This window comes from Pristis pectinata, chromosome 15, assembly GCF_009764475.1.
Source record: "Pristis pectinata isolate sPriPec2 chromosome 15, sPriPec2.1.pri, whole genome shotgun sequence".
In the NCBI taxonomy this organism is placed as follows: Eukaryota; Metazoa; Chordata; class Chondrichthyes; order Rhinopristiformes; family Pristidae; genus Pristis; species Pristis pectinata.
The window spans coordinates 15,419,283-15,445,518 of record NC_067419.1 but is presented as its reverse complement, the minus strand read 5'-3'; the positions used below and the strand labels follow the sequence as shown (position 1 = coordinate 15,445,518).

Here is a 26,236-nt window from a genome sequence, read left to right as displayed (position 1 = left end):
GGCTGAAATTCAAATAGAAACAACAAAACCGCAAGGGAAAAAAACTTGAACAGCTTAAGAATACCTGCGGAGCTCTAATGATTGAACTAAAGACATAAACCTAATTGCCAATGTAATCAGTGTAAATTGTAGAGAATTTACTCTGATTATACACTAGATTTTTAAAAAATTGTAATTTGCTTCCTTCTCACTGTGTTGCATGTGCAGTAAGCAGTTTCACTTAAAACACTTTGACATATACAAGATTGACTGCACCTGGGAATACAGGCACAATACATGTAAATTGTCCTCCACCACCCCTTGCATCACCTGCGTAAACATGGCTTGGTGTCAGCTTCCTTTTTCAGAAAGGTATGTGGATATATTGCCTGGACTTTGGAGTTATAATGACAGTGAAACTATCAGCATTTGCCATTACTACTCTGTCAAAACTTCAAGAACACAGATACCGAGTTAGAGGGGGCAGTCCAGAAATTGTTCTGTGGCTCAGCTTTAGTCCATACACTGCAATTTTGCAGCCTTCACCAGCTTCTTGTCCAAAAATTAATAACTTAACAAAAATCTTGGTATTTTGTTTTTTCCCCCACTGTAAAATGTCCTGAAGATGTTATGGTCAGCTGCATGGTGACTAAATGAGCCTTTAATGTCCTAACTGAATTCCTACTTTGGAAGCTCTGTGACATTAGAATAATACTTCTTATGCGCTGGGCAGTAATTTTGACAAATAAGTATTTCAAAACACAAGGGATATTAAAATAATATATCTTTGTTAGTTTGTTTATTATATTTTAGCTTTAGGATACTGTTATGTGCAAATTCCAATCTTTATTTTACATGCTGTAAAATGTTTAACACCATATGTCACAAAACAATTCTTCGATATGGTTGGCTGCTCAGCCAGCTTTAATTGTATTACTGTTGCTGTATGCCAAGGATCCATTTGAACTAGTACCTGATGGTAACTAACAGAAAGAGTTCAGTTCACTCTATGAATATCACTAGATCTTAGTGGAGTAGCTTTTTTCAGGGCCAACAATGACCACAGTCTGACTGCTGCCAGCTCTAAAATTCAGTGAAGCTTACCTAAAGTTTGAGGTAGAACCTATCAGTGAATTGCACATTAGCTGAGGCACCTGGTTCAATAAACAAGTGTGTTTCCAGTCATAAAAGATTATCAAGGGCCTAAGCTGCTACCACAATGCTGGAAATGGATAGGAAAGGTTTAGACAAATATGGACCAAACACAGGCAAATGGGACTAGCTCAGTTGGCCAACTTGGTTGGCAAGGAGAAGTTGGGCCAAAGGGCCTGTTTCCATGTTGTATAGTTCTATGATTCTATGTCCCTAAATGATCTTTTAATTTTCTGACTATGCCAAGGGTCTGTGTGGAGAAGTGTGCAATGCCAGTAGAAATAAATGAGTGTTGGTAACTGCATCTTCCACTGTGATTAAGTTAGTGTGAGAATAAACAGAACTTATTTATCCACAGAGAGCTACTCTTTAAAAATAACTGTTAAAATGAATCTTTTTCCACTCTGGTGGTGTGCTGCTGCCAATTGACCCAGTTTTTCTGGGACAGATTTTAAGTGTATTGTTGATAGAATCCAATGATGTTTATCCATCGTGAATAATTTGGCAGACACTGCATAAAACTGTTACAGGTTTAAAAGTAAAAGTCTTAATTATAGTGCAGAAAGAGCAACAAGTTTGCCCTCATTCCCACAAAGGGACAGGTTGTGAAGACCAACTCAGTTTTTTTTCTGTGAGATAAATGTTTTATGTTAAAATGTTTATGTCTTATATTGCAAAGAATTTTCTATATAAAAGAAAGAAAATAGTGCAGTTACATAATACCTTGTATGTCCTAAGGATGTCACTAAGCACTTTACAGATAATTAATTATTTTTGAAATATACTCACCATTTTAATGTAGAAAATGTGGCAAGAGATTTGCTCATAGCTAGGTCCCACAAACATCAAAAAGATAATGGCCAGATAATCTGCTTTTAGTGATGTTGCTGATGAATTGATATCAGCAGGGACTCCCTTGTAATTTTATGAAACACTGCCATGGAATGCTTCATGTCCACCTGAGGGACAAACAGCAGAATGAAACAGGGGACTTCCAAAAATACAGCGTCCCTCAGTGCTGCATGGAAGAGTCACCAATATTTGCTACTCAAGTCTCTGAGGCAGACCAACCTATGGTCTTTTAACTTCAGGCAAGAATGCTACCACTGAACCACAACTAATACAAAAATCAGACATAAGAACCAGAAACAGCAGTATGCCATTTAGCCCCTTATGTCTGCTCCACAATCCAAATGATCTTTTACCACTATGTCACTTTCCTGAACTAATCCCTTATCACCCAATTCTCTTAATATTCAAAATTCAATTAATCTTAGGAGATATAACAGTAATTAATGCTCAAGTTCAAGAGTGAGGAAGGTTCTTAAGTGTGATTAACTCTTTGACGAATATATAATTCAATGTTCACTTGAAATGTGTTTCTCCGTGGGACTTATTGGTGATAGATACAACAATTTTAACACAGATTAGAAATAGCTAAATAGAGTCTTTTCCCGATTCAACCAGCCATTAGCAATTGTTAATGTAGCATTGACATTAAAACATTAAAAATAAACCCAAAATCATACAATTTTTTAATTTCTTGAACTCAGCTCTCATGTTCCTGATGAAATCTGTAATCGGATCTCAACATAAATGTTCTCTCTTTCTAGTGTCCCCTGAACAGCAGGAGTGGCAGTCGGCCATGTTGACAGATTTTGTTAAGGAGACAACTCTCTAACAGTCACATGAAAGCAAATTGAAAAATGAGCAGCTTTTGCCCGCAGTCCATCACTGTAGCAACAGTTGTCCTTCTGTTGCTAACATCAGCAGGTAGGAAGCTTAATACAATTCATGAACTTGAAATAAGTATTTTTAGCCTCCTACCCAAGGGACATTGAGAAGGGAGATGGGAGGAAAATTCAACATATAATTTATGACAGTATCCACAAAATATTAATATTTGCATAAAGGTGGTGCTTTTAATGACTTGGAATAAAAGGTGGGATAGTATATAAGAATACAAGAAAATAGCAGGCGTAGGCCATCAGGCCATTCAAGCCCTGCCATTTAATATGATGATGGCTGATCTATGCTGGCCTCAACTCCCATTCTAGGCAGTTCCTCGTTACCCTTAATTCATCAATCTTTCAAATAATTATCTATCTCCACCTTAAATATATCTAATGATCTGGCCTCCACCACCATTGGGTCAGAGAATTCCAGAGATTCACTACCCTCTGAGAGAAGAAATTTTAAAATAACTGGCTCCTTATTTTGTAACTGTGTCCCCTTGTTCGTAGCTATCCCACTCATGAAAACATCTCAACATCTACTCTGTCAAACCCCTTTAGGATCTTATATGTTTGAATAAAGTCACCTTTCATTCTTCTAAACTCAGAGGAATACAGACCTAAACTGTCCGGCATCTCTTGATAGGGCAACCATCTCATCCCAGGAAATAGCCTGGTGAATCTCCTTCGGACTACCTCCAATGCTATTATATCCTTTTTTAAGTAAAGGGACCGAAACAATGCATGGTACTCAAGGTGTGGCCTCACCACCACCACATACAACTGTAACAAATCTTCCCTATTCTTAAACTCCCACACCTCCAATGATAAAGGCCAAAATGCTATTTGCCTTCTTAACAACTTGTTGGATTTATGCACTAGAATACCTAGAATGCACTAGATTTAGTGATTTATGCACTAGAATACCTAGATCATGCTAAACTTCACCATTTGCAGTCTCTCTCCATTTAGGTAATAATTTACCTTTTATTCCTCTTACAGAAGCGCATGACCTCACACTTTCTCACAGTGAACATCATTTTCCAGGTTTTTGCCTAATCACTCAATCTATCTATATCTGTAGAATCACACCATCCTCAACACAACATGCCCTTCCACCTATTTTCATATCATTGGCTAACTTGGAAACCTTACATTTTGTTCCCTCCTGCGGGTCAGTAATGTACATAGTAAACAGTTGAGGGCCATAAACCATTCCCTGGATACTCCACTAGTTACATCTTTCCTGCTGAAAAGGACCCATTTATTTCAACTCTGTTTTCTATGCGACAGCCAGTTTTCAATCCATGCGAACACACTTCCTCCAATGTCTTAGGCTCTCAAGAGGCTGGTGCATAAATTATGTGGCACCTTGTCAAATGCCTTCATCTACAGGTTCCTCTCCATCAATTCCTTCTGTCACATCCTCAAAGAATTTGAGCAGATTTATCAAACATAATTAACCTAAAAACATGTTGTCTAGGTTTGATTATATTCAGCTTTCCTAAGTGATTAGTTATTTCCTCTTTGATTATTGACTCCAGTATCTTACCAACAATAGATGTTAAACTAACTGGCCTCTAGTCATTTCCCCCCAACTCCTTCTTGAACAAGGGAGTTAAAATGGCTGTTTTCCAATCTTCAGATATACTCCCAGAATTTTGGTAGTTTTCAAAAAGTTTAACCAATGGGTCTAGTATCTCTGCAGCCACCTCATTTAAAACCCTTGGTACAGGCCATTAGGTTCCAGTGAATTGTTTGCCTTCAGCCAGGTATGCTTCCCTAATATTTTATCCTGTATGACTGGGATTTTTACAAGTTCTTCATATTATTTGAAATTAGTCCATCTGTTATCTTAGGGATATTTGTAGTGTCCTTCATGATGAAGACTAATGCAAAAAACTGATTTATCTGCCATTTCCTGTTATTAATTCACCAACCTTGTTCTTCTGAGATCCCACTGTTACCTTAGCTGCATTCTTCCTATTTATATTTTCATAGAAACTCTGTCTGTTTTGATATTACAAACATTTTTTTTCTCTCAAAATCAATGTTCTGCCTTCTTATTAGCTTTTTAGTCTTCTGTTGCTGGATACTAAAAATGTCCCAGTCCTCTGGCCTACTACCAGCCCCTGCCATTCTGTATGCTCTACTTTTCAATTGACCTCATTTGTTAACCACAGATTGTGCCTTTCTCATGAAATCCCTCTTTCTAATTGGGATAAATTCCTGCTGAGCATTATGGACCAGCTATTTAAATATCTGTTACTGTTCATCTCCTGACCCGTCTCTTAGCTTATTTTCCCAGTCCACCTTTGTACAATGTAATTGCCCCTAGTTAAGTTGAAGACACTGGCTTTGATCCTGTGGTGTTTACCCTCAAACTGCACCTGGAATTTTATTGTATTGATATTTACCTCTTTTGAGAGGAGAATTTTATAGAACTGAGCATTAATGTGTTGAAGCTAAAGTTGGTGATACAGTGCCTAATGAACAAAGCCTTATGCCACAAACACCCTGGGGTTGAACATAGGTAGAACCTCGACTTTGGGGGGCAGTGGTGGAAGGCGGAGAGCAGTGTCTAAGTTCTGATCCAGTGTGGAACAGGTCACCAAGAATAGCCTCGGACACGGCAAATCAGCCGCTTAGAAAACCAAACTCCAGGAGCATAAAGTACAGACATAACTCTTCCTGCCGGTGAAGCACCATTCACTAAGGTTTGGTTCGAGCTGACGAGGATGATTGGTGAGGACATCGACGAAGGGAAATGGACAGTCGACGTTTCGGGTCGACACCCCTCATCACGACTCATGAAGGGTCTCGACCCGAAACATGGACTGTCCATTTCCCTCCATAGATGCCGCCCACCCTGCTGAGTTCCTCCAGCGTTTTATGTGCTTGCACCAAGTATTACTGTTTTCTGATCGATCTATCACACCAGCCAGAACATATGTGATTTCCACTGTAAATTGGGCCTACACAATGATGCATTAGTTGCAAATAATCGCAATTAAAAATATTAATCGCAGTTTTCATGCACAGCTGCAAGAGTTCCAGCCGGTCCATGAATTCTCACATTAGAAGGTATACCTTCGTGCATAAAGAGTTTTTGTCACACATTCAACTGAAAGATTGCTTAAAGACAGGGGGAAGTGGAAGCGAGTGCTCACATTCAACGGGTCCCAACGGCCGTCAACCGTCGTCAGCACGCGCCTCCCCTGCCGCCCAATGACGGAGTGGGCGGGACTTAGTCCCACCCCCAAAAGCCGTTGTTGATTGGCTCTGACTGTTGCTCGTCGACCCACAGTGAGAGTCACGTGACCTACCGGCAAACCGCAAAGCTAACTGGTATTTGTAGTTCAAACCGAGCTGGGTTTCCCATTTGGCGGCTGACAAGTGGACTTGTGTGGGCCGGTGATAGTTCTGGTGCTGTTGAAGCCGGGTGGCTGTTGGGGCCTGGCGAATGTCATTATAAATGCAGTATCATGCGAAGTTATTCATTTCGGTGGGAGCAACGGAGAGGTGTATTATGTCGATGATGTTGGTTTGGGAAGACAGACTCGGATGTTCTCGGACACCAGTCACTGAAAGTAAATGTGCGATAAACAATTAAGAGATGATTTGTGTACAGGAGCAAGGAATGACTTGCTGCAATTATGAAAAAGACTATGATGCTGGAGGAACTCAGCAGGCCAGGCAGCATCCGTGAAGAAAAGCAGGCGGTCAACGTTTCCGGTCAGGACCCTTCTTCAGGACTAAAGATAGGAAAGGGGGAAGCCCAATTTTTGGGAGGGAAAAGCAGAGCAGTGATAGGTGGACAAAAGAGGTGGGCACAGGGTCGTGATAGGTAGATGCAGGTAAGAGATGGTGGTAGGCAGGTGCAGGGGAGGAGGGGAGTGCAGATCCACCGGGGGATGGGTCAAAAGTAAGGAGGAAAAAAGGGAGGTAGAAAAAAGAGAGAGAGGCTAGGAAAGGGAGGAAAAGAAGCGTTGGGGGTGGGTGTGGGGATTACCTGAAGTGGGAGAATTCAATGTCATGCCATCAGGCTGCAAGGTTCCAAGATGGAAAATGAGGCACTGTTTCCCCAGTTTGGGCTTGGAATTCTCCTGGCAGTGGAGGAGGCTGAGGACTGACATATCTGTGATGGAGTAGGAAGGGGAGTTGAAGTGACTGGCAACGGGGAGATTGCAGGTCCCGGTTGCGGACAGAGCGCAGGTGTTCTGCGAAACAGTCACCTAGTCTGCGTTTGGTCTCGCCAATGTAGAGGAGGCCACACTTGGAGCACCGAATGCAGTAGATGATACTAAGGGAGGTGCAGGTAAATTTCTGCCTCACCCGAAAGAAATGTTTGGGTCCCTGGATGGCAGTGGTGTAAGGGCAGGTGTTGCACCTATGGTGGGGGCAGTGGAAAGTTAGCAGGATGGGTGGGGGGGGTGAGTGAGGGAGTCGCAGAGGGAGCGGTCCCTGCGAAAGGCAGAAAGGGGTGGGGAGAGGAAGATAGTCTTGGTGCTGGGGTCCCTTTGGAGATGGCGGAAGTGATGGAGAATGATGTGTTGGATTCGTAGGCTGGTAGCATGAAATGTGAGGGCGAGGGGGACCCTATCCCTGTTGGGTCTGGTAGGGGTGGGGGTGCGAGCAGAGGTGCGGGAAATGGCAGAGATGTGGGTGCAAGCACTTGATACAATTATACAAGGCCTAGTAGAGGCCACGTGGAGTATTGCTGTAGAGTTGTACAATAGAGAAGGTGTATGACAACTTTGGTTCACCAAGTCAATCATAATAGCATCCATTTACATTAATCCTAATGTAAATCCTACATTGTCATTAGCATTTTTATTCTAAGCTGCCCTTGCAACCGCAGATAATGCAACACTTAGCCTTTCACCTATTCCCTTCCCAGCATTCAGGGACCCAAACAGCCTTTCCAGGTGAAGCGGTGACTCACTTGAATTTCTTCCAAGCTGGTGTACTAACATTCGGTGTTTTCAATGTGGTCCCTACCTTGGAGAAACCAAATGCAGATTGGGTGATTGAACATAGAACAGTACAGCATGGGAACAGGCCTTTCGGCCCACCATGTTGTGCTGAACTAATTAAGCTAATGATGCCTAATTAAACTAATCCCGTCTGCCTGCACATGGTCCACATCCCTCCATTCTCTGCATATTCATGTGCCTATCTAAGATCCTCTTCGATGCCTCTATCGTATCTGCTTCCACCACCACCCGTGGTGTCGCATTCCAGGCACCTTGTGTCTCCTTTTCCAATTCCTTTGAAGCATCTCCAACCTGAAACATTGATTCTATTTCCCTTCCCACAGATGCAACCTGGCCTGCTGAGTATTCCCAACATTTTCTATTTTCATTTTAGATTTCCACTTTTGTTTTTGATTTTTGCCGATAATATTCTGTTAGCTTTCCTAATTCTTCACTGTACCTGCACACTAGCCCTTTTTGAATCATGCACTAGGACACCCAGTGCCATCTATATGTTGGATCTCTAATCTTTATAATGTGACTTTTTAAATTTTATGTAAAAATGACAAATTTCACATTTTCTTGCATATTCCAGTTGCCAGATCTTTACCCAGTCAGTTACTCATCTACATCTCTTTGAAGCCTCCTTCTGTCCTCTTTACAGTTTACTTTCCCAAGTACGTTTAGCAAGTTTAACAACCATATCTTCATCCAAGTCATTTATGTAAATTGTAAAAAGTTAACACCCCAGCACAGATCCCTGTGGCACATCCTTGGTTATATCTTACCAACCAGAGAAATACCTGTTCATATTTACTTTCTGTTTTCTGTTTGCCAGCCAATCTACTATCTATGCCTGAAAATCTACGGCCTATCCATGTTCGCTTTTATCCACAGCACATGTTACTTTGTCAAAGAACAATAAATTTGTCAAACATGATTTCCTTTCCCCAAAACCACATTGATTTTGCATGATTACTGTGAATTTTTCTCAATGTATTTAATGATAGCTTCTAATTTGTTTCTCTTTGAGAGATGTTAAGCTAACCGGCCTGGAGTATCCTACTTTCTTCCTTCCTCCCACTTTGAATAAATAACTTACATTTTCAGATTGATCATATTTTAAAAAAGGCATCAATTTCTATTGCGTTAATCACGTATTAATTATGATTAATTGACAGGCCTTCTTTAAATAGGCTTCCTGAACTTTGTGGCATTAAGAGACAGACACACAAGTCCAATGCCTCCAGCACCATATGGCATATTCACAAAGTGTTCTTGGGAAACATATTTGTTCATAATTCCAGTTATAGGTGTGCCAAGATTTTTAATAATTGGCAGGAGTAGGATATTGACAGCACTGTCAAGTGAGAGTGATAAATGCTTTAAAGGACTCTGCCCAAGAATCTTCGTTGTGAGATGACGTAGGGTGTCACGTTTCAGGATGTTTGTACCATTTTTCCACAGAGATCCTAAAAAGTTACTTACAATAAAGTTTCTATTTAAAATCACACTATACTGCTGAAGCATTTTTTTGAAGGCTCTTAGATAGCAAGATGCTAATACGTTAGTTTTTTGTTATTCCTTGCAGGCTGAATATAATAAATGATTCATTAGTTTGTCCTGGCAACTGGTAAACAAATGGTTCCATGGGAAAATATTATGGAAGAGCAACTGGATGATAAATAAGATAAGAAAACAGCCTTGCAGGAGTAGGCCAATCAGCCTCTCGAGTTTGCTCTGCCATTTGATGAGATCATGGCTAATACAATCTTGGCCTCAACATCACATTCCCATTCTCTCCACATACCACTTGACTCCCATGTACTTCAAAGATCTCTCAGTCTCCACATCTAATATACTCAATGACTCCATCTCCACAGCTCCCTGAGGTAGAAAATTCCAGAGCCATAACAGAGGGTTATGACTCTGGAATTTTCTACCTCAGGGAGCTGAAATTCTTTCTCATCTCCATCTTAAATGGACGACCCCTTTTTCTGAAACTATGCTCCCTCGTTTCAAATACCCAATATCACGGGAAATATTCTCTCCACATTCTCCCTATCTACCCCTTCAGAATCTCATATGCTTCAATAAGATCACGTCTAATGCTTCTAAAGGCCAATGGGTATAGGTCAAACCTGCTCAACCTCTCTTCATATGTCAACCCCTTAATCATAGGGATCAACCTAGTGATAAGAACATAAGATAAATAATATTTACAAAATTTTAGAATTTAACATGCACCTAACCAGATCTAGTGCTCTGCTTTCTTTGAACAGTAATCTCAGCACATTTCCGTGTTTGTGAGCCTTATGCAGACGTCAAAGGGCGCTATCATTTTGGTTTCCACTGCCCGCGCCTATCCGACAGCAAAAGCTACATGTTATGTTGTCACCATAACAGCACAGCCTTCAAGTACTGCTGCAACGAGACCGAATTTCAGGCAGTCATGCAGATGAACATGACGGGACAGGCAGAGGGATACATGCATAAGTAAGTGCAGAAGCTCTTGAGTCCTGTCCGCTTCTTTGGATCTTGGTTTAAAGTAATGTGTAAATTATTAATGATAAGAAACTGTATTTTGTCAATGCTGCAGATGAAGTAGTGAACAGAGGCCTTGATGTTGTTTACCAGCTTGACTTGAGCAGATGACATGCAGGTAGATTGTCATTATGGGGGGTTGGAAATCCATCTGGGCAACCAAATAGCACAGGTTAATCAGTCTAGGTTGATTAGGTGGTTGGGTGGGGAGGGGGAATGCTGATGCAAAGAACTTTATCGAAAGAATACACCCCTTTAAAGAAATACCATGTTGGATTTCATAACCTCGTATTTCTAAAGTAAAATTATTCATCCTGCTGAATCCCTGGCTGTGCTAAAATCAGTTCAGGAGCAATGAGATAATATTGGCCACATACCCAAATAAAAATTGACCAGTTCTCCCATTCCATTTTGTTATTGATCAATGTAAATGTGTGTATTAAACAGTACATATACATCCAATCCCACACATGACGAGTGGTTAGTTGGGCAAAAATTAATGGGGCTTCCAGAACTTTATTTCAGCATCAGCTACAGTCTTTAGGAAGGAATATGGCATGATTTGGAAAAGTGTGAAATAAGCCAAGTTATTGATTTGATGAGGTATTTAAAATTACTCCACAAGTCAATTTTACATTGTCAAAATGAGATTGTGCAAGAGAGATGTTTGGTTTTCATTTTTTTTCAATTTATTCCATTTGATTAACTTTTTAAACATTAAAAAGTTTAAAATGATAAACATCATAAATCTTCTGTTTAACTCTTAAATTTAAGTTACTCCCCTGGTCCTAATATGTTATTCTGCTGCTTTTGGTGGTTAAATATGCGTCATTGTTCTCCATTTTGTATCTTTGACCTCTGACCCATGCTTTGAATGAAAATAAGAGAAGAATTTTACCCATCAAATGCAAGGGCCCATCGAACCTCTTAGAACAGAAGTTCATTACCCATCTGGATATATAAATTGTGCTATTAAATTTGTACATCAAGCACTCAATTAAATAGAAAAAAAAACAAATGGTGTTTGAAAATCAGAAGTGATTTTGCAGCACCAAGATGAGGATCCAGATGGACATTTATTAAGATTATGTAGATTTGATCAACATATCATGTCCTCACTTTATAAATAAAATGGAATTTATCTGGAACTTTATCAGTAGTGTTAAAGAACTTCTAAATGTGATTGGAGCCAATAATCCATTGGGTACTGAAATTTGCCCAGTTACTGTTACTGTTCAGTGGCTGCAATGAATTTTCATTGTTGGACTTGTGTGCTCTGAACTCTGTCTCGTAGTCAGGTCGACATGCTTCATCTCGTTATCAGACTGAATCTCTCATTATTGGACTAATAGATGTTGAACTCTCCCTCTCATTGCTGGACTGGCTGGCATAAAATTCTCCCTCTCACTACTGAATTGAAAGGCAATGAACTGTCTTTCTCATTGTTAGACTGACAAGCACTGAATTCTCTCACTTATTGCTGACTGACATATGCTGAACTCTCCCTTTTATGGTCAGGCCAACAGGCACAGAACTCTCCCTCTCAATGTTGGACTGACAGACACTGACCTCTCCCTCTCATTGTCAGACCAATAGGCACTGAACTCTCCCTCTCATTGTAGAATTGATAGGGTAGGAACTCTCCCTTTCTCCTCCTCCTCACAAAGAGCTCAGTGTTTCTACTTTGACTTCTAGCAAGTGCTCCAATATTGCAAAGCTATATTTTTATGTTATACAGTAAAAGGCCTGGATTTTCCTGCAGAATAGACATTGAAATTTCAGCAGGCACCATTTCTATACTGAGGTACCCTTAGCCAACTTCAAGTCTTCTGCACGAGTGCTGCTTCATGCAGAAATACCAAATTGCTGTTGTTGATTCAGCTCTCGTTCTCACATTACGCTCTTTGTCAGCTTCTCCATGGAGTCAACGGAAATGACTTAAATTAATGTATATTTTAAAAATGTTTCACTGGTTCACTATTGATTGCAAAGGCCCAGCCAGATAGTTAGTTATGCACCAAAGGATAACAATTATGTTTTAAATGGCATGTATTCTCTGGCTCTAAAAATGGTAATTGTAATAAATGAGAGTGTGATTTCCTCAGCTAACTTTGAAATATAATCGATGTAAAAGCATTGTCTTTATATTGTAACGTTTACTCATATTTCATTTTCTATCTTAATCAAATTTGTATGTTTCAATATTTGTTCAGAATTCTATAAAATGTTTGCAAACTGTCCCTTGTCCTTCCTGGTTTGCTGTTTGTGAGAATTCATAACTATTAGATGTTCCTGAATTGATACTAACCAATGACATCAAGCAACATTCTAAAAGGGAAATTCCATGCCACCAAGATCAATAGATCATTGTGGGAAGCTTTTTTTGAAGGTCAATTGCAAGTGTCATTGCTTTCCAAAATCCAAGCCAATTAAATTTACGGCAGTGCTATATGTCTAGGCCATCAACAGCTTAATCCCAGTTCCTAACTCTTGGTTTGTGTGCAGTAGTTTACAGAACATTCAATTACTTTAAAAATAAAGTTAGGATTTCTGCCTTCACAGGTATTTCAGATAGTGAATTCCAGATTCTCACTACTTCACAACTCTCCTCTAATCTTTACATTAAATTGATACCCCTTGATTGTTGACCTCTCTGGTTTGAAGGCTTGCGTAGCACATAGGCAGTGAAGCTTGACACTGTAAAAGGCTTACCTCACTCTACGTGTACATAGCGGATGCGGGGTAGAGATAAGGGGAAAAAAGTAGATAAGAAATAGTATAAGAATAATGGAAATTTTGGATCAGGGAGCATTTGTTCCAGGACAAGTGACTCCCCTGTTGACGTTAGCTTGGAATAAAGAGAAAGTTTGTTCTGAAGGTAAACCCCGAATTCTGTGTGAATTCTTTCTGTCTACAAAGACAGAGGGTAGTGGTAAAGGGTGTTTTTCTGACTGGAGGTCTGTGACCACCAGGATCAGTGCTGGGACCTTCTGTATATGTTTGTAATATACATAAATGATTTGGATGAAAATGTAGGTGATCTGCTTAGTAAGTGTGCAGATGACAGGAAAATTGTTAAGAGTTGTGGAAAGTGAGAAAGTTTCTCCAGCTTAAATAAAGTTTCCTTGTAGGTAAAATTTTGCACATCTTCCAAGGCTTTGGTTGACAAGTGACATCATGAAAATTCCTGAAAACCTTTCTTGAAGCATTGGCCTAGGCATTGACACACAATGGTTTCACAAAGCATTACACCTGACAGTGGCACATCAATTCAGATTAATTTCATTTTCAGATTTATTGCCCCAAATATCCTCTTCCCATTACTGATAGAGACTAGTAGAAGGAGAAGTGATCATTTCTATATTGTAAATTCTGTGGTAATCAATTAGGGAAATAGTCAATGTATTTCATTAAGAAAGTGATGAAGAGTAAAGAGCTTAAATCTGGTACAAATTGCAGAGGGATAAATACCAGATACAGTTTTTTTGTTACGTAGTCATTGTGATCTGGAATACATTACCTCAAATTTTGGTGGATGAAGATTCAAAAGCAATTTTCAAAAGGAAATTGAATAAATACATAAAAAGAAACTTTAAGTTTTTTGGAGAAAGAGCAGAGGAGCTAATTAAATAACCCTTTCAATATGCAAGCTCAAGCTTGATGGGCTTCCCTGATCTGTACAATTCTATTGTCATTGTGGTACTTTACATTGGTTAAAAAAACTGTACAAGTTTCATAAATTAGAGAAAGGAAGTGGGAGTAAAATTATGAAATAAACACTAGGTAAATGTTAAAGATTTTACAATTCTATCATCTCATTTAAAGTTGACATATCCCCTTCTAATTTTCAAGCCATCTAATGACATAAATAGAGGACTAGTTTGAGATTTCTGACTATACCATTTACTTTCACCAACCACAAAAAAATGGTCTTCTTGAGAGTTGTCCATCCTATACTTCCTCTGCTCCAACCGTACATGCACAATGACACCTGAAATGATACTTCAAACACTCTGTAAGGGGAAAGGGAGGCAATGCAAAGTTTAGTATGGGGAACTGAAATCACAATGAAAGGAATTTGGAGAGAGAGGTTGCACCAGGGCATATTCCAGAATATTGATATGCAGTGGTTAAGCAGGAATTGCAATGAAATCACCAATGCAGAAACAAAAAGTTCTCCAGCCTATATAAAGTGTCCTCATAGGTAAAATTCTGCATACTGTACAGTAACTGCAGGAAGAGGGCAAAATATACTAAAAAAATGTAATCTTTCTATCAGCATGACTTCTCTGTATATATGAGCAATCCATTCCAAATGCAAGATATTGGTTGTTTTATGTTAGTATTACAATGAATGCCCTTAGCTGTTGGAAATTATATTGTGGGCAAATTCTGCTGAACACCAGAAAAGTTATCAGGGTGATGCTGCATGAAAATGGAATAAAGATAATACATGACTACAGGCAGCTTCAATAAATTACTGGCTGCTGTTACTGGGAATTTGAATTGGTCCAGAGGGATTCTAGTTGCAATCTCTGCACTGACACAAGTGGTGAAGTCAACAGTGGTGAAATTTATGGATAGTGAAATTCAGCAGACACTCTGAAGAACATTATTGTTCAAACTACAAAATTGATTCAGAAAGGGTTGTCTGCTGAGGTCTATAACTGCTCATTGAAATCCTTAGTTGTTACCAGGCAAATAAATAATATCCCAATTTCTCACAAGGAAAGCTTTCATTATTTTGTCATTTACAAACAAAGCCATCATGAAGAAAAAACTATCAGCTGTGAGCATAAATTAGATCATTTCTTAATGCAGTGATTACAGTGAAAGGAATTTTTCAGGTCATGTTGATGCAGAGGGTTATGAAACTGCCCTTTCAGTTTAACAATCTGGCACCATGAGGCAATTTTAAGCCTTTCCATCCAATCAATACTGAACAAATAAAATCACTCAAGTTGCTAATTTACATCCCCCAAGCTGTCAAGAGCTGACTGGTTTGTAAATTAACCTTCTCTCTTGAGCTGGTGGGAAAGACACACATCTGAAGCTAATAGGAAACTGTTCACTGGAAGAGCCAAGTTTGAAATGGTTGTGAGTTTCTTGCCAGGCCTACATAGCAGAGATTGGATCAGAGCTAGGACAGGCTTTAAGTGAAAATTCGATTCCTTACATTTCCCTGTGTGACGAGGAAGAGTTGGATTGCTCCACTGGGCCACATGAGGAAATCTGAGACCCTTCCTTTTGCATTCCTACCTCCCAATCTCAGGTCACCCCACAAGAAGGCCTCCAGGTGTGCAAATTCAAGCAACATCATGCCAACATGCTGCTTGGAAGAGGTGCCTTTTATATAGGCCATGGTTGGGTGGAGTAAAGAAATAACAAATGGCAGGAAGATTGGTGGGAGTAGTTTATGGGCTCATCATGGTGATCATAAATCAGGGACTTAGAAAAGCATGTAATATACATAATGTAATAATCTAACATAATATAATAATCCAGTTAATCTTCACATAGACTGGGCAAACTTAATTAGCAAATATAGCCTGAAGGATGAGTTCATGGATTAATTTGGAAACAATTTGCTGGAATAATATGTTAAGGAACTAACTAGGGAATAGGTTATGTTAGACCTAGATATTTTCTAATAAGATAGGGTTAATTAGTAAAGGATCCTCTGGGGAAGAGCCATCTTAATATAACAGAATTTCATATTAAGTTTGAGAGTGATCTGCCTTAAATTTAAATAATGTCAGTTGCAGAAAATATGGGGTGAGTTGACTGAAGTGGTTAAGAAAATTGGTTAAAAAGATTAAGTAGATAAACAATGACAAACATTTAAAGGTATAATCCATAATTCTCAATAAATTCAAATTCCTTTGATAAATAAAAACATAATTGGAAAAGTAGTATTGTCAACTAGGGAAATTAAAGATTGTATTAGATTAAAAGAAGAGACTTATGATGTTTCAAAAAAAAGAGCAGTAAGTCTGATGACTGAGAGGATTTAAATACTTAGCAAATAATGACCATGAAGTCAAATTGGCAAGGTTAACTATTGAAGTGCCATGAAGATGACTGCCTGGATACAAACTATATTAATGAGTTAGGTAAGGGAATTGAGTGTAATGAATCCAAGTTTGCTAGTGATAGTTTGCTAGTGATACAAACCTTGACAGGAAGGTAGTCTGTAAGAAGGACATAAAGACACCACAAAGAGACATAACCAAATTAAGTAATTGGACAGAGTCTTTATTAGAGATTAAAGTCTTTATTAAAGATAGATATCTTTATTAGTGCTGCTTTTATTTTTCTGTTCTCCTTCCCAACTTGGAGCACCTGATGTAGACAGTATGTAGAACAAATAGAAATCTGTTCACTATTTTTACCATTGACATCTATCAATGATTGAAAGGCAAGATTCACTGGGTAAGATGCAAGAGAAGGGGATGAGGAAGATCTCCAAATAGCAAATAACCAAATGAAGTTAATGGCATTTGTCCCTTGTTATTCTTTGTATAGGAACAAAACTAGTGATTTATAATGGCTTTCTTATGTTTGCAAGCTTATTCCAAACTAAAATACACTTCCAAAAGTGGACCATAATTTGCTGTAGGAGGAAAGGTAAAAGTACATGCTCATAGTTCTGTGAGTCCTTGCCCATTCAATCAAGATGACATTTTGCACAGCAAGTTGGTGCTCATGTGAACTGAACAACTCAGAGCAGCACAACCTAGAGCTACAGATAACAAAAACAATGAAGCTGAACCATCAATTTGATGCTGAAGCTGTGGGATGCAATCAGGCTGATAATAATAGTGTAGCGTACCATTTTGCCAGTGTTTAGTTTCCCAATACCTTCCTACAGTCAGCCTATAGAAACTTTCTTTGTTAGTCAGGAGGTCTGCTTCAGATAAAATGCTGCTGCAGTTATTTTTCTTATTACAGCAGCATTTGTTCCAAAAATTGTCAAAATATATAGAAGTATCATGACAAATTATTTCTAAGTAAGTATTTATTGGCATTTTCCACATTTCATTTATATGCTATATGGTTTATATTCCTTGTGCTGCTTTGCACATAGCAAACTGCATTTCTATCCTTACTCTCATATGATTGTATTTTTTTTTCAGTAACTACAGTGCACTGGTTGGAGTATGGATTTATGGCTTTTTTGTCCTGATCCTGCTTGTACTGGACCTTCTCTACTACTCTGCCATGAACTATGAGATCTGTAAATTTTACCTGTCTAAGTGGGGAATCCGAGGCAGCTGGCTGAAGCAGGATGAGGGCCAGTGGAGCAGCTCAACTCAGGGACAGGGTCAGGCTCAGGCTCAGTCCCAGACGCAGACCCATGCTCAGGCCCATTCATCACAGACTATACAGACGCTGAAAGCTGATGTTCAGAGCCCAGCCTTGATGTCTTTTCAAACTTCAACTGCATGGTGAGTAAACACAGTATGTTTCACTGTCAACAGCCAGATTATAATGTGTGTTTAATCCAAACGATATTTTCTCTGACTCCTCAGGAAGGTCCTCACTTCCCTCCTTGTCCATCGTACTGCAGTACTGATTTTTATATTATATATAAATGTACAGTTATAAATCAGCTCTCCAAAACCTAAATCAAGATTCTGAATAATCCATTGAACAGAAAATGCCATTGACTGGTGATTCGGGTCACAATTAGATAACATCATTAGACCTCAGTTTAAGCTCCTCTGCTCAGTTTTAACATTCAGCAAAATTGAAAAAGCAAATAAATGGCACATAAATTAGAAATCAGTCAATTATATCGCTGGGCTGCTGGGATCACATTATCTTTTCTGTTAGATTCAGCCTTGGATTGTGCTGTGCATTTGCAATTCTTTGAAACACTTTGTACTTGGCTCAGAATAATTAGACTGATGAATAATAAATAGTTAATGCATCTGATTTTTTATATTTGTTTTAAAGTTGGCTTTAGAAAAAGGAACAATTTATTAAATATCTGAATACTTAACAGATAATAATATAGAAGAAGAAACCTTGTCTAAGCAGCAGTAAATTTGGATCAGTCTTTTTCTCAAAAGATGTAGCCTAGAAATTCATTCTGACAACTCCAGAAGAAATGGTGCCGCACAGCTGAAATTTGGATCATTGTGCCTGGAGTAAAACAATATTACATCACAGTTATGGGCATCTTCATGCTTGTCAGGGAATTCAGTTCCTGAGAATTCGGCAGATCTTTCATTTGCACCAGTACAATTTTTTCCAGCATAAACCTCCCCCAAATAAGATCAACTAGTACGACATACAAGATTTATCTGCAGCATAATTTTGAACCTTGGAGGGCTGAAAAATATGGGTACTTATTTATTCACAGAACCACCAGGTGTTACTGACCCACTTAAGAATGGCTGCAAGGGCAAGCTAGGAAACTACAGGCTGGTGAGCTTAACACCAGTGGTGGAAAAGTTACTGGAGGGAATCCTGAGAGATAGGACGTATCTGCATCCAGAAAGGCAAAAACTGGTTGGGGATAGTCAGCATGGCTTTGTGCATGGGAAATACTGTCTCACAGATTTGATTAAGTTATTGGAAGAGGTGACCAAGAGGATTGACGAGGGCAGGTAGGTAGATGTTGTCTGCTTGGACCTTAGCAAGGCTTTTGACAAGGTCCTGAATGGTAGGTTGATCTGAAGGTTAGATCACATGGGATCCAGGGTCATAGCCAATTGGATACAAAATTGCCTTTATAGAAGGAGGCCGAGTGGTGGTGGAGGGTTGTTTCTCAGATTGGAGGCCTGTGACCAGTGTTGTGCTGCAGGTATTGGTGCAGGGTTCCTTGTTGTTTGTCATATATATCAACAATTTGGATGAAAATCTAGGTGGCATGAGTAGTAAGTTTACAGGTGACACCGAAGTTGGTGGTGTGGATAGCAAAGAAGGTCATCTAAGGTTACAACAGGATCCAGATCAACTGGGAAAGTCATTTTACTGTATTGCTGACTCTGGGAGTTTTATCTATCGATTGGCAGAGGGATTTCGATAAATTGCATCCAGTGACTACAGTTCTAAAACAAAACTTTTTTAGTTTTGTCCCAAAAATAATATGCTGCAGATGCTGTAAATCTAAAATAAACCAGAGCTGCAGAGAGAGAAATCATTAATGTTTCCGATCATTGACCCTTCGTTAGTTGTGAAGTGCTGTGGTTCATCCTGGTGCTGTATTAATGTAAGTACTTCCTTTGTTGCTAAAATGTGATGCAAAAACACTGCACTGAATATCTGCATGCTGCTTAAGCTGAACTGGGTAAGAATACAAGTATAAAATGGCTAGGATATTGGTCCAGAAGTCCAATAGTAAAGCCTTCAGCTGCTGATTAGAAATAACATATCATCTGCTTGCTGCACTGCAGTAGATGGGTGACTGGAACACAACTGTCAATCTCAGCATAGCAGTTAAATTGCTTCCGATTTAGCTGGAATCAGGTATGATCTGTTAGAGCTATCATTATGCTTTTCTGGTGCTGAGCTAATGGATTGTCTCTTGGACAGTAATGGGAAGTTGTCACAACAAAACAGTAGCGTGAGGCATTAACTCATCTCAGATTTTATTTCTATATGAATGGGACACGTGGCATTTAATTCCAATATTAATTTAGAATAAAATAAATTGAACATTAATCACACATAAAAACTTTCCACTAATTTGCACTTGCTAATTATGGCCTATAAAGGACCTGTCATATTCTGATGGGAGAAAGCTGAAGCAACAACTACTTGTAGAGGCCTGCTGTGTGTAAATTGGCTGCTATTTTTCCTACATTACAGCAGTGACAATACTTCAAAAATTACTGCTTTGGCTTTAAAGCTCTTGGGGAGGGGCTGAAGTCATGAAAGATGATATATAAATTCAAGAATTTAACAGAATTAGACCTTCACACTACAATAGTTAGCACGTCCCCCTCACAAAAAGACAAGTAAACTGAGTGAGAAACAGCATAGCTGGCACCATTTGCCTCGCCTTGTCTAGGCAGAGAGTACTTTTCATTACAGAATTGCACACCAGTAACATTTAAAGTGCAATTAAGAAAAAGAACATTTATTGCATTCATAAAACACAGAGTAAATTCCCAGTGCAGTAATTGTTATTTTACTGTTATAAAAAGTGGTTCATCACCACCAGATGTAATATGTAAAATTTTACATATAAATTTAAGCTGACAGCTCCACTTAAGATAGAAAGAAAACCTATTAGCCATGACAGTGTTAGAAGAAAGTTGTGCAACTTAAGATAATCGGCTGAGGCTGACTCTACCAAACAAGAGTGGGTGTGTTAGCAGCAGGATGCCCATGTGGTAAAAATAGAGGCGTGGCATTGAATTCAACTCTAATCTGTACAATTTGTTTGCAAGCAATTGAAGGAACAATTTATTTCACAAAGAAAATAGTTTTATTTATAACTAATAACTGTTCAGGAAAAAAATATACACCTAGCTGGTGTGAAGAGGAAATCTCAATTACACAGAATTCATTAAAGGTAATTCCAATCCTTCCTTTCCCTACATCTCCCCCACACACCCCCTTCCCCTTCTTAAAATACAAGACACATCATTACACGCGACAGTCTGTGACTTATATGGAGCATTCAGTTGATACCTCCCTTTCTGTTAAACTTCCCATCAGACATTGAAGTATGACTCATAGTGATCTATTTCTGCAGTTTACTGATTAGTTGACTAACAGGGCTCCAGCTCCACTCTAATTTGAAGATATAAAGATGGTAACCAGACATGGCAGTAAACAAAACTGGCCCATCTGCCAAGGTTAAATTAAAATGCATATTAATCACTAAAGCCAAGGGAAACAAGCGGAAATTCCACAGCTTTGCTGCATCTGGAATCTTTTTTACTGCTCATTCTTGGGATATTCTTGTTACTGGAAAGACCAGCATTTAATGGCCTTGAGTGATGGTGTCCAATAGTGTTAAATCCTGATAAAGGAAAATACAAGCAACCCCCACATTATGGCTGTTCCAGTAATGGAAATTCACCCTTATAGAATTCACAAATCATTACCAAGGAATATGAGGTAATGAAAAAATTCACTCTTGAAGAATTTATGTGAAAAAAAGTAAATAAATAAACACAATTATTTTTCAACTTGCCTTTCTTAATGCAAGTGCACATGACACGGCTTCCCATTATGGAAAATCGTGACACTGATCATTTTCTAGAAACATACTCTCCCCATTCCCTCTCCCCCTCCACCCCATTCTTATTCATGTTCAAGTCCCCCTCCCCATGCCCTTTCATGTTCAAATCCTCCTGACTTTGCATCAGGGAAATTACCACTTGTATTTAGTATTCTGTGCCAAGATGTGTTGTACCCATTTTCCCATATTAAACTACATTTGCTAGCTCTTTATCCATTCACTTAACCTATCTCATATCCTTTGTAGCTTCTTTATGCCCTCTTTATAATTTGCTATCGTTCCTACCTTACTAAATTCAACCATACCTTCAGTGCCTTCATCCAGGTCATTTCTAGAAATTATAAAAAGTTGAAACTCCAGCACTGATCTTTGCCAACCAGAAAAAGAGCTAGACACAAGAGAGACTGTAGATGCTGGAAATCTGGAGCAACTCCTGATGAAGGGTCTCGGCCCGAAACATCGACTGTTAATTTCCCTCCAGAGATGCTACCTGACCCGCTGAGTTCCTCCAGCATTTTGTGTGTGTTGTTCCAGAAAAAGATCTACTCTGTTTTCTGTTAGCCAGCCAATCTTCTGTCCATACCAATGTGTTACCTCCAGTTTTAATAGGTTCTAAGATTTTCCCTATCACACATTAAGCTAACTGGCTTTCAGTTTCCTGCTTTCTGTCTTCCACTTTTTTTTGAATAAAGTAGTTACGTTTTCTATTTTCTAACCTAATGGGAACCTTCACCAAATCTATGGAACTATGGAAAATTAGAACCAACACATGACACTCCACTTACCATCATAGAATCATTGAATCCATGTGATTTGGCCCATTGAGTCCACGTTGATCTCTGAAGAAGAACCAATTTAGTCCATTCTCATCCTCTTTCCCCATAGACCAGTTAATTATTTAATATCAAGGTCCCAACCAGTTCACTTCTGAAAGCCCTGATTGATGTTGCATCTACTACTTTCAAAGCTGTGAATTTCAGATTAGAAGCACCCTCTATGTAAAGAAAATATTACCTCACATTGCCCAGGCATCATTTTTAATTTGAACCTGTGTCCCTGCTCCTTATCCACCTGCTAATATGAACAACTTCTCCTTACTTACCCTATCCAGACCCATCATGAGACTCTACACCTCTATGAAATCTCCTCTCAACCCGCCCAGCTCCAAGGAGAATCCCAGCTATTCCAGTTCAATCTTGTAGCTGACATCCCTCATTTCCGAAATCAATCTTCTGCACCCTCTCTAGGATTTTCCCATCTTTCCTGTAGTATGGTGATCAGAATATACAAGTTGGGGCCTAACCAATATTTTATAAAGGTTCAACATAACTTCCCTGCTCCCTATATTTATGAAGCCTAAGATACCACATACTTTACTCTTGGGAAGCACCTCAGCAGTCGTAAGAATCTGCTGGAGGATAGGTTGGAGTACGGTGACAGCCTCAAAGCCCAGTTTAACATCGGTAGCAACAACCATGATGGCAGCAGCCTGAGCCTGAATGTCAGCAAGCTGTATTTGGATGACAGGTGCCTGAGCTTCCACTGGTACACTCAGATATTGGGTAACTTCAGCTTGTCTTTCAATGGAAGCTGACACTTCAGCAATGAGAGATTGCTTCATGGCTAGGGTGCTACAGAAGTTGTTCACCACTTTCACACTGGAAAGGATCAGCTACAAGCTCTGTGCAAGCTTGGTGCTGGACTCCACATGCTCCTCAGCATTGCATGCAGACTTTCTTTCAAACCTATTAATATGCAAAGCTGTCAGATAGTCAAATCAGCCTCCTGCTGCTTGTGTTGAGATTGTGCAAAGGAAAGATGGGTCTTCAAGACCCAGAGCTGCTCAGGAGTGTCCTACAAAGCCATCTGCAGTTTCTGCCACTGAAGATCAGCAGCCATTGAAGAAGCCACTGGGGGCAGCTCCCAAGTAAGAACACTAAGACAACGAAAAGCATGTAAAGGACAGGCACTAAGAGAAGGCATAACGATGATTTGGTGATGTTTCTGTGGTGCCATTTAACTTAGAAATTTGACTTGGGTTGTCATGGTAGTTCTAATGCTGACAACCCAGCAGATTGACACAGTCCAGGCCACCCTGAAGGCCAGGAGCAGAGAAATCATTGACATGCTTTGAGGTTACAGCTGTGACCAGAGCAGATGGCATTTTTCATCAAGGATACTTTACGAACATATCCTACTTGAGGTTCAGATTGGAGACTTGTTCCCTGATCATCCTGGACAGTAATGGCCTCCTGCTGAGAGTTGTTCTGCTCTTTGTTCTTCTAGCAATTTGTGTTGCTCACAAATTAGAAACTGTGAAGAGCACGAGGAAGCACCACACCCTTGAGGAATTATAATAACAGCCAATAGGTAAGCAATCAGCAACTAACCTGCATGTAGTTGATGAATCCTATTAAATCACACTGGTACTGGTGTGATTTAATAGGTACATACTGGTACCTCCCTGTTCCTGAATGTGTTTTCTGCTGCGCAAGATTGAGGGAGGGCATCAGATAGTGTATTGAACCCATTTCAACATCGCTGTTGTAAAATCATCTCTAATAGAAGTGCCCCATGATCTGCCTGCTCTGAATGCTTCTGGTTGGCATTAGTGTTATCCATGCTCTTTTACCTACGTGGCAGCTGCAGTGACTTCAGTACAAAGTGCACTCACGCCATATTAGTTGGTGTTGAGCTGAATTTTGTGCCTGAGTTTTTAATCAACTCCTCACCTCATGCTTTGCCCTCACCAGTTCAATGCTGTTTGGCATCTGATGTCGATTTCTCTGCTAACAAGGAGCGAAAAGTTTTGCAAAACATTTTACACATTCTAAGGTGTCCCTCAAAGCACAGGAATTAGATTAAAGTGACAACTACTGACAAACTACATTAAGAACACAATCTGTTTTTCATTATCCATAAATTATGTGAATTTAATGCTGAAATAGAATGATACACTGGCACCCCACTGATGCTACCCACGGAGTGCCTATTTGTTATAATGGTCCAAACACTCACAGGTACATCGCCCTTGAACATCAAAAAAGACATCTGATCAGGCAATGACTGCTATGCTGGGTACCTGGGCAGGCACGGTGGTGTAGTGGTTAGTTTGACACTATTACAGTACCAGCGACCCGTGTTCAATTCCAGCCACTGTCTGTAAGGAGTTTGTACGTTCTCTCCGTGTCTGTGTGGGTTTCCTCCGGATGCTCCGGTTTCCTCCCACGTTCCAAAGACGTACGGGTTAGGAAGTTGTGGGCATGCTACGTTGGTGCCGGAAGCATAGCGACACTTGCAGGCGGCCCCCAGAACACTCTACACAAAAGATGTATTTCACTGTGTGTTTCGATATACATGTGACTAATAAAGATATCTCTCATCTCATCTGATATTCCCACAGAAATTTACACAGCCTATAAATAGTAACAAGCTCAATAATGGCAACGGGTTGCCATCTCTGGGCTGGGGAGAACTGCCAAACAAAGGAAGGGGGAGCCAGGAGCTTCCATCACATCCAGTAGGAAGTGAGGAGAGAGACGGTAGGATGCACATACTCTACCAACACATGGAGAAGCTGCTGCTAGACCCCAGCAATGGCCTACACTCACCACGTAAGCCAGAGTGCACCCTGACCTGTGCCACCTGCCCGAGGCCGTCCAACACCAGCCCTCACTGGTAGTATTCGTACATTGCTCCAGTGCCTCCCTCCACATTGAGCCTTGTGATGATGAGATCACTTTAACTATTTCATTGTTGTGCGACTGCCAGCAGATGGCTGAGACCTCTGGTGGATTTCCAGCACAGCAGCTCTGCCAGTACTTAATCTTTGTCTATAATGCTATAAGTATCCCTTTTAGGGCTGATTCCATTATCACTCTTGTTCTTGGGAATGCATCCTGCTTGCTAAACAAAGTACTGATGTAAATCCAACATATGTAGATATAACATCAGGAGAAGCATTGTACAATAATTTTTGTTTCTTATGTAAGATCCTGTCTTTTACAATAAAATGGAAAATAAATCATTGATTAATAGAAATTCCTTAGCATTTGGAGTACCCAGAAAGTGCTTTAAACTTTATATGTTGCATTTTGGACTCGAGTTGAATAGTCAATCATTTAAACCTCCACAGAGAATTGTTCCTGATATAAAACTTTTCAAATATTTCTGTGCTGAGATCACAAAGTAGTATTTTCAATACCATTCATTATAGAAGGTAATTCATCATGGAGAGCAGTGTAAATAGTGAGAACTAGCACCAAGTTTAAGGGTTTCCAAACCAGGTTACTGAGATATTGTTGCAGTAGAATTTCAGTTGCCTGATATAAAGTACATACTATAAGAAAATATCCTGCTTAACCAAGCCCAGACTAGGGGAAGTCTTCCTTTAATCTTTTCCTGAGGAGTCAACTTGTCTTTTGCAGATGCAGAATAGTGCCTGGATATGGAGAAAAGACAAAGAAGAGGCAACCATTGAAATACAGCAAGAGGATCATCTCAGTTGACACACATATAGAGTGAAGTAGCTGACACAGGCTATGGTGCTTGATCATGGTCTTGACTATACAGATATTCCCAGTGGACTGAACTTGTAGCTCATTTGATCAATCGAGTGTCTGGTAGCCAAGTCCAATGTTGGGAAATGT

At 39.6% G+C, this 26,236-nt stretch overlaps 1 protein-coding gene across 1 annotated transcript in view; it reads left to right on the top strand.

The window, feature by feature from the left end:
* Positions 1-26,031, top strand: part of LOC127578640 (protein shisa-like-1) — a 117,208-nt gene extending 91,177 nt beyond the window's left edge. Inside the window, exons 3-7 of the mRNA XM_052030840.1 lie at positions 2,745-2,904; positions 10,123-10,336; positions 17,521-17,832; positions 23,874-23,957; positions 26,015-26,031. Coding sequence (XP_051886800.1) covers positions 2,838-2,904; positions 10,123-10,336; positions 17,521-17,832; positions 23,874-23,934 — 654 coding nt within the window. The 5' untranslated portion in view covers positions 2,745-2,837 and the 3' untranslated portion in view covers positions 23,935-23,957; positions 26,015-26,031. The remainder of the gene's footprint in view (positions 1-2,744; positions 2,905-10,122; positions 10,337-17,520; positions 17,833-23,873; positions 23,958-26,014) is intronic.
* The last annotated feature ends 205 nt before the right edge of the window (positions 26,032-26,236 follow it).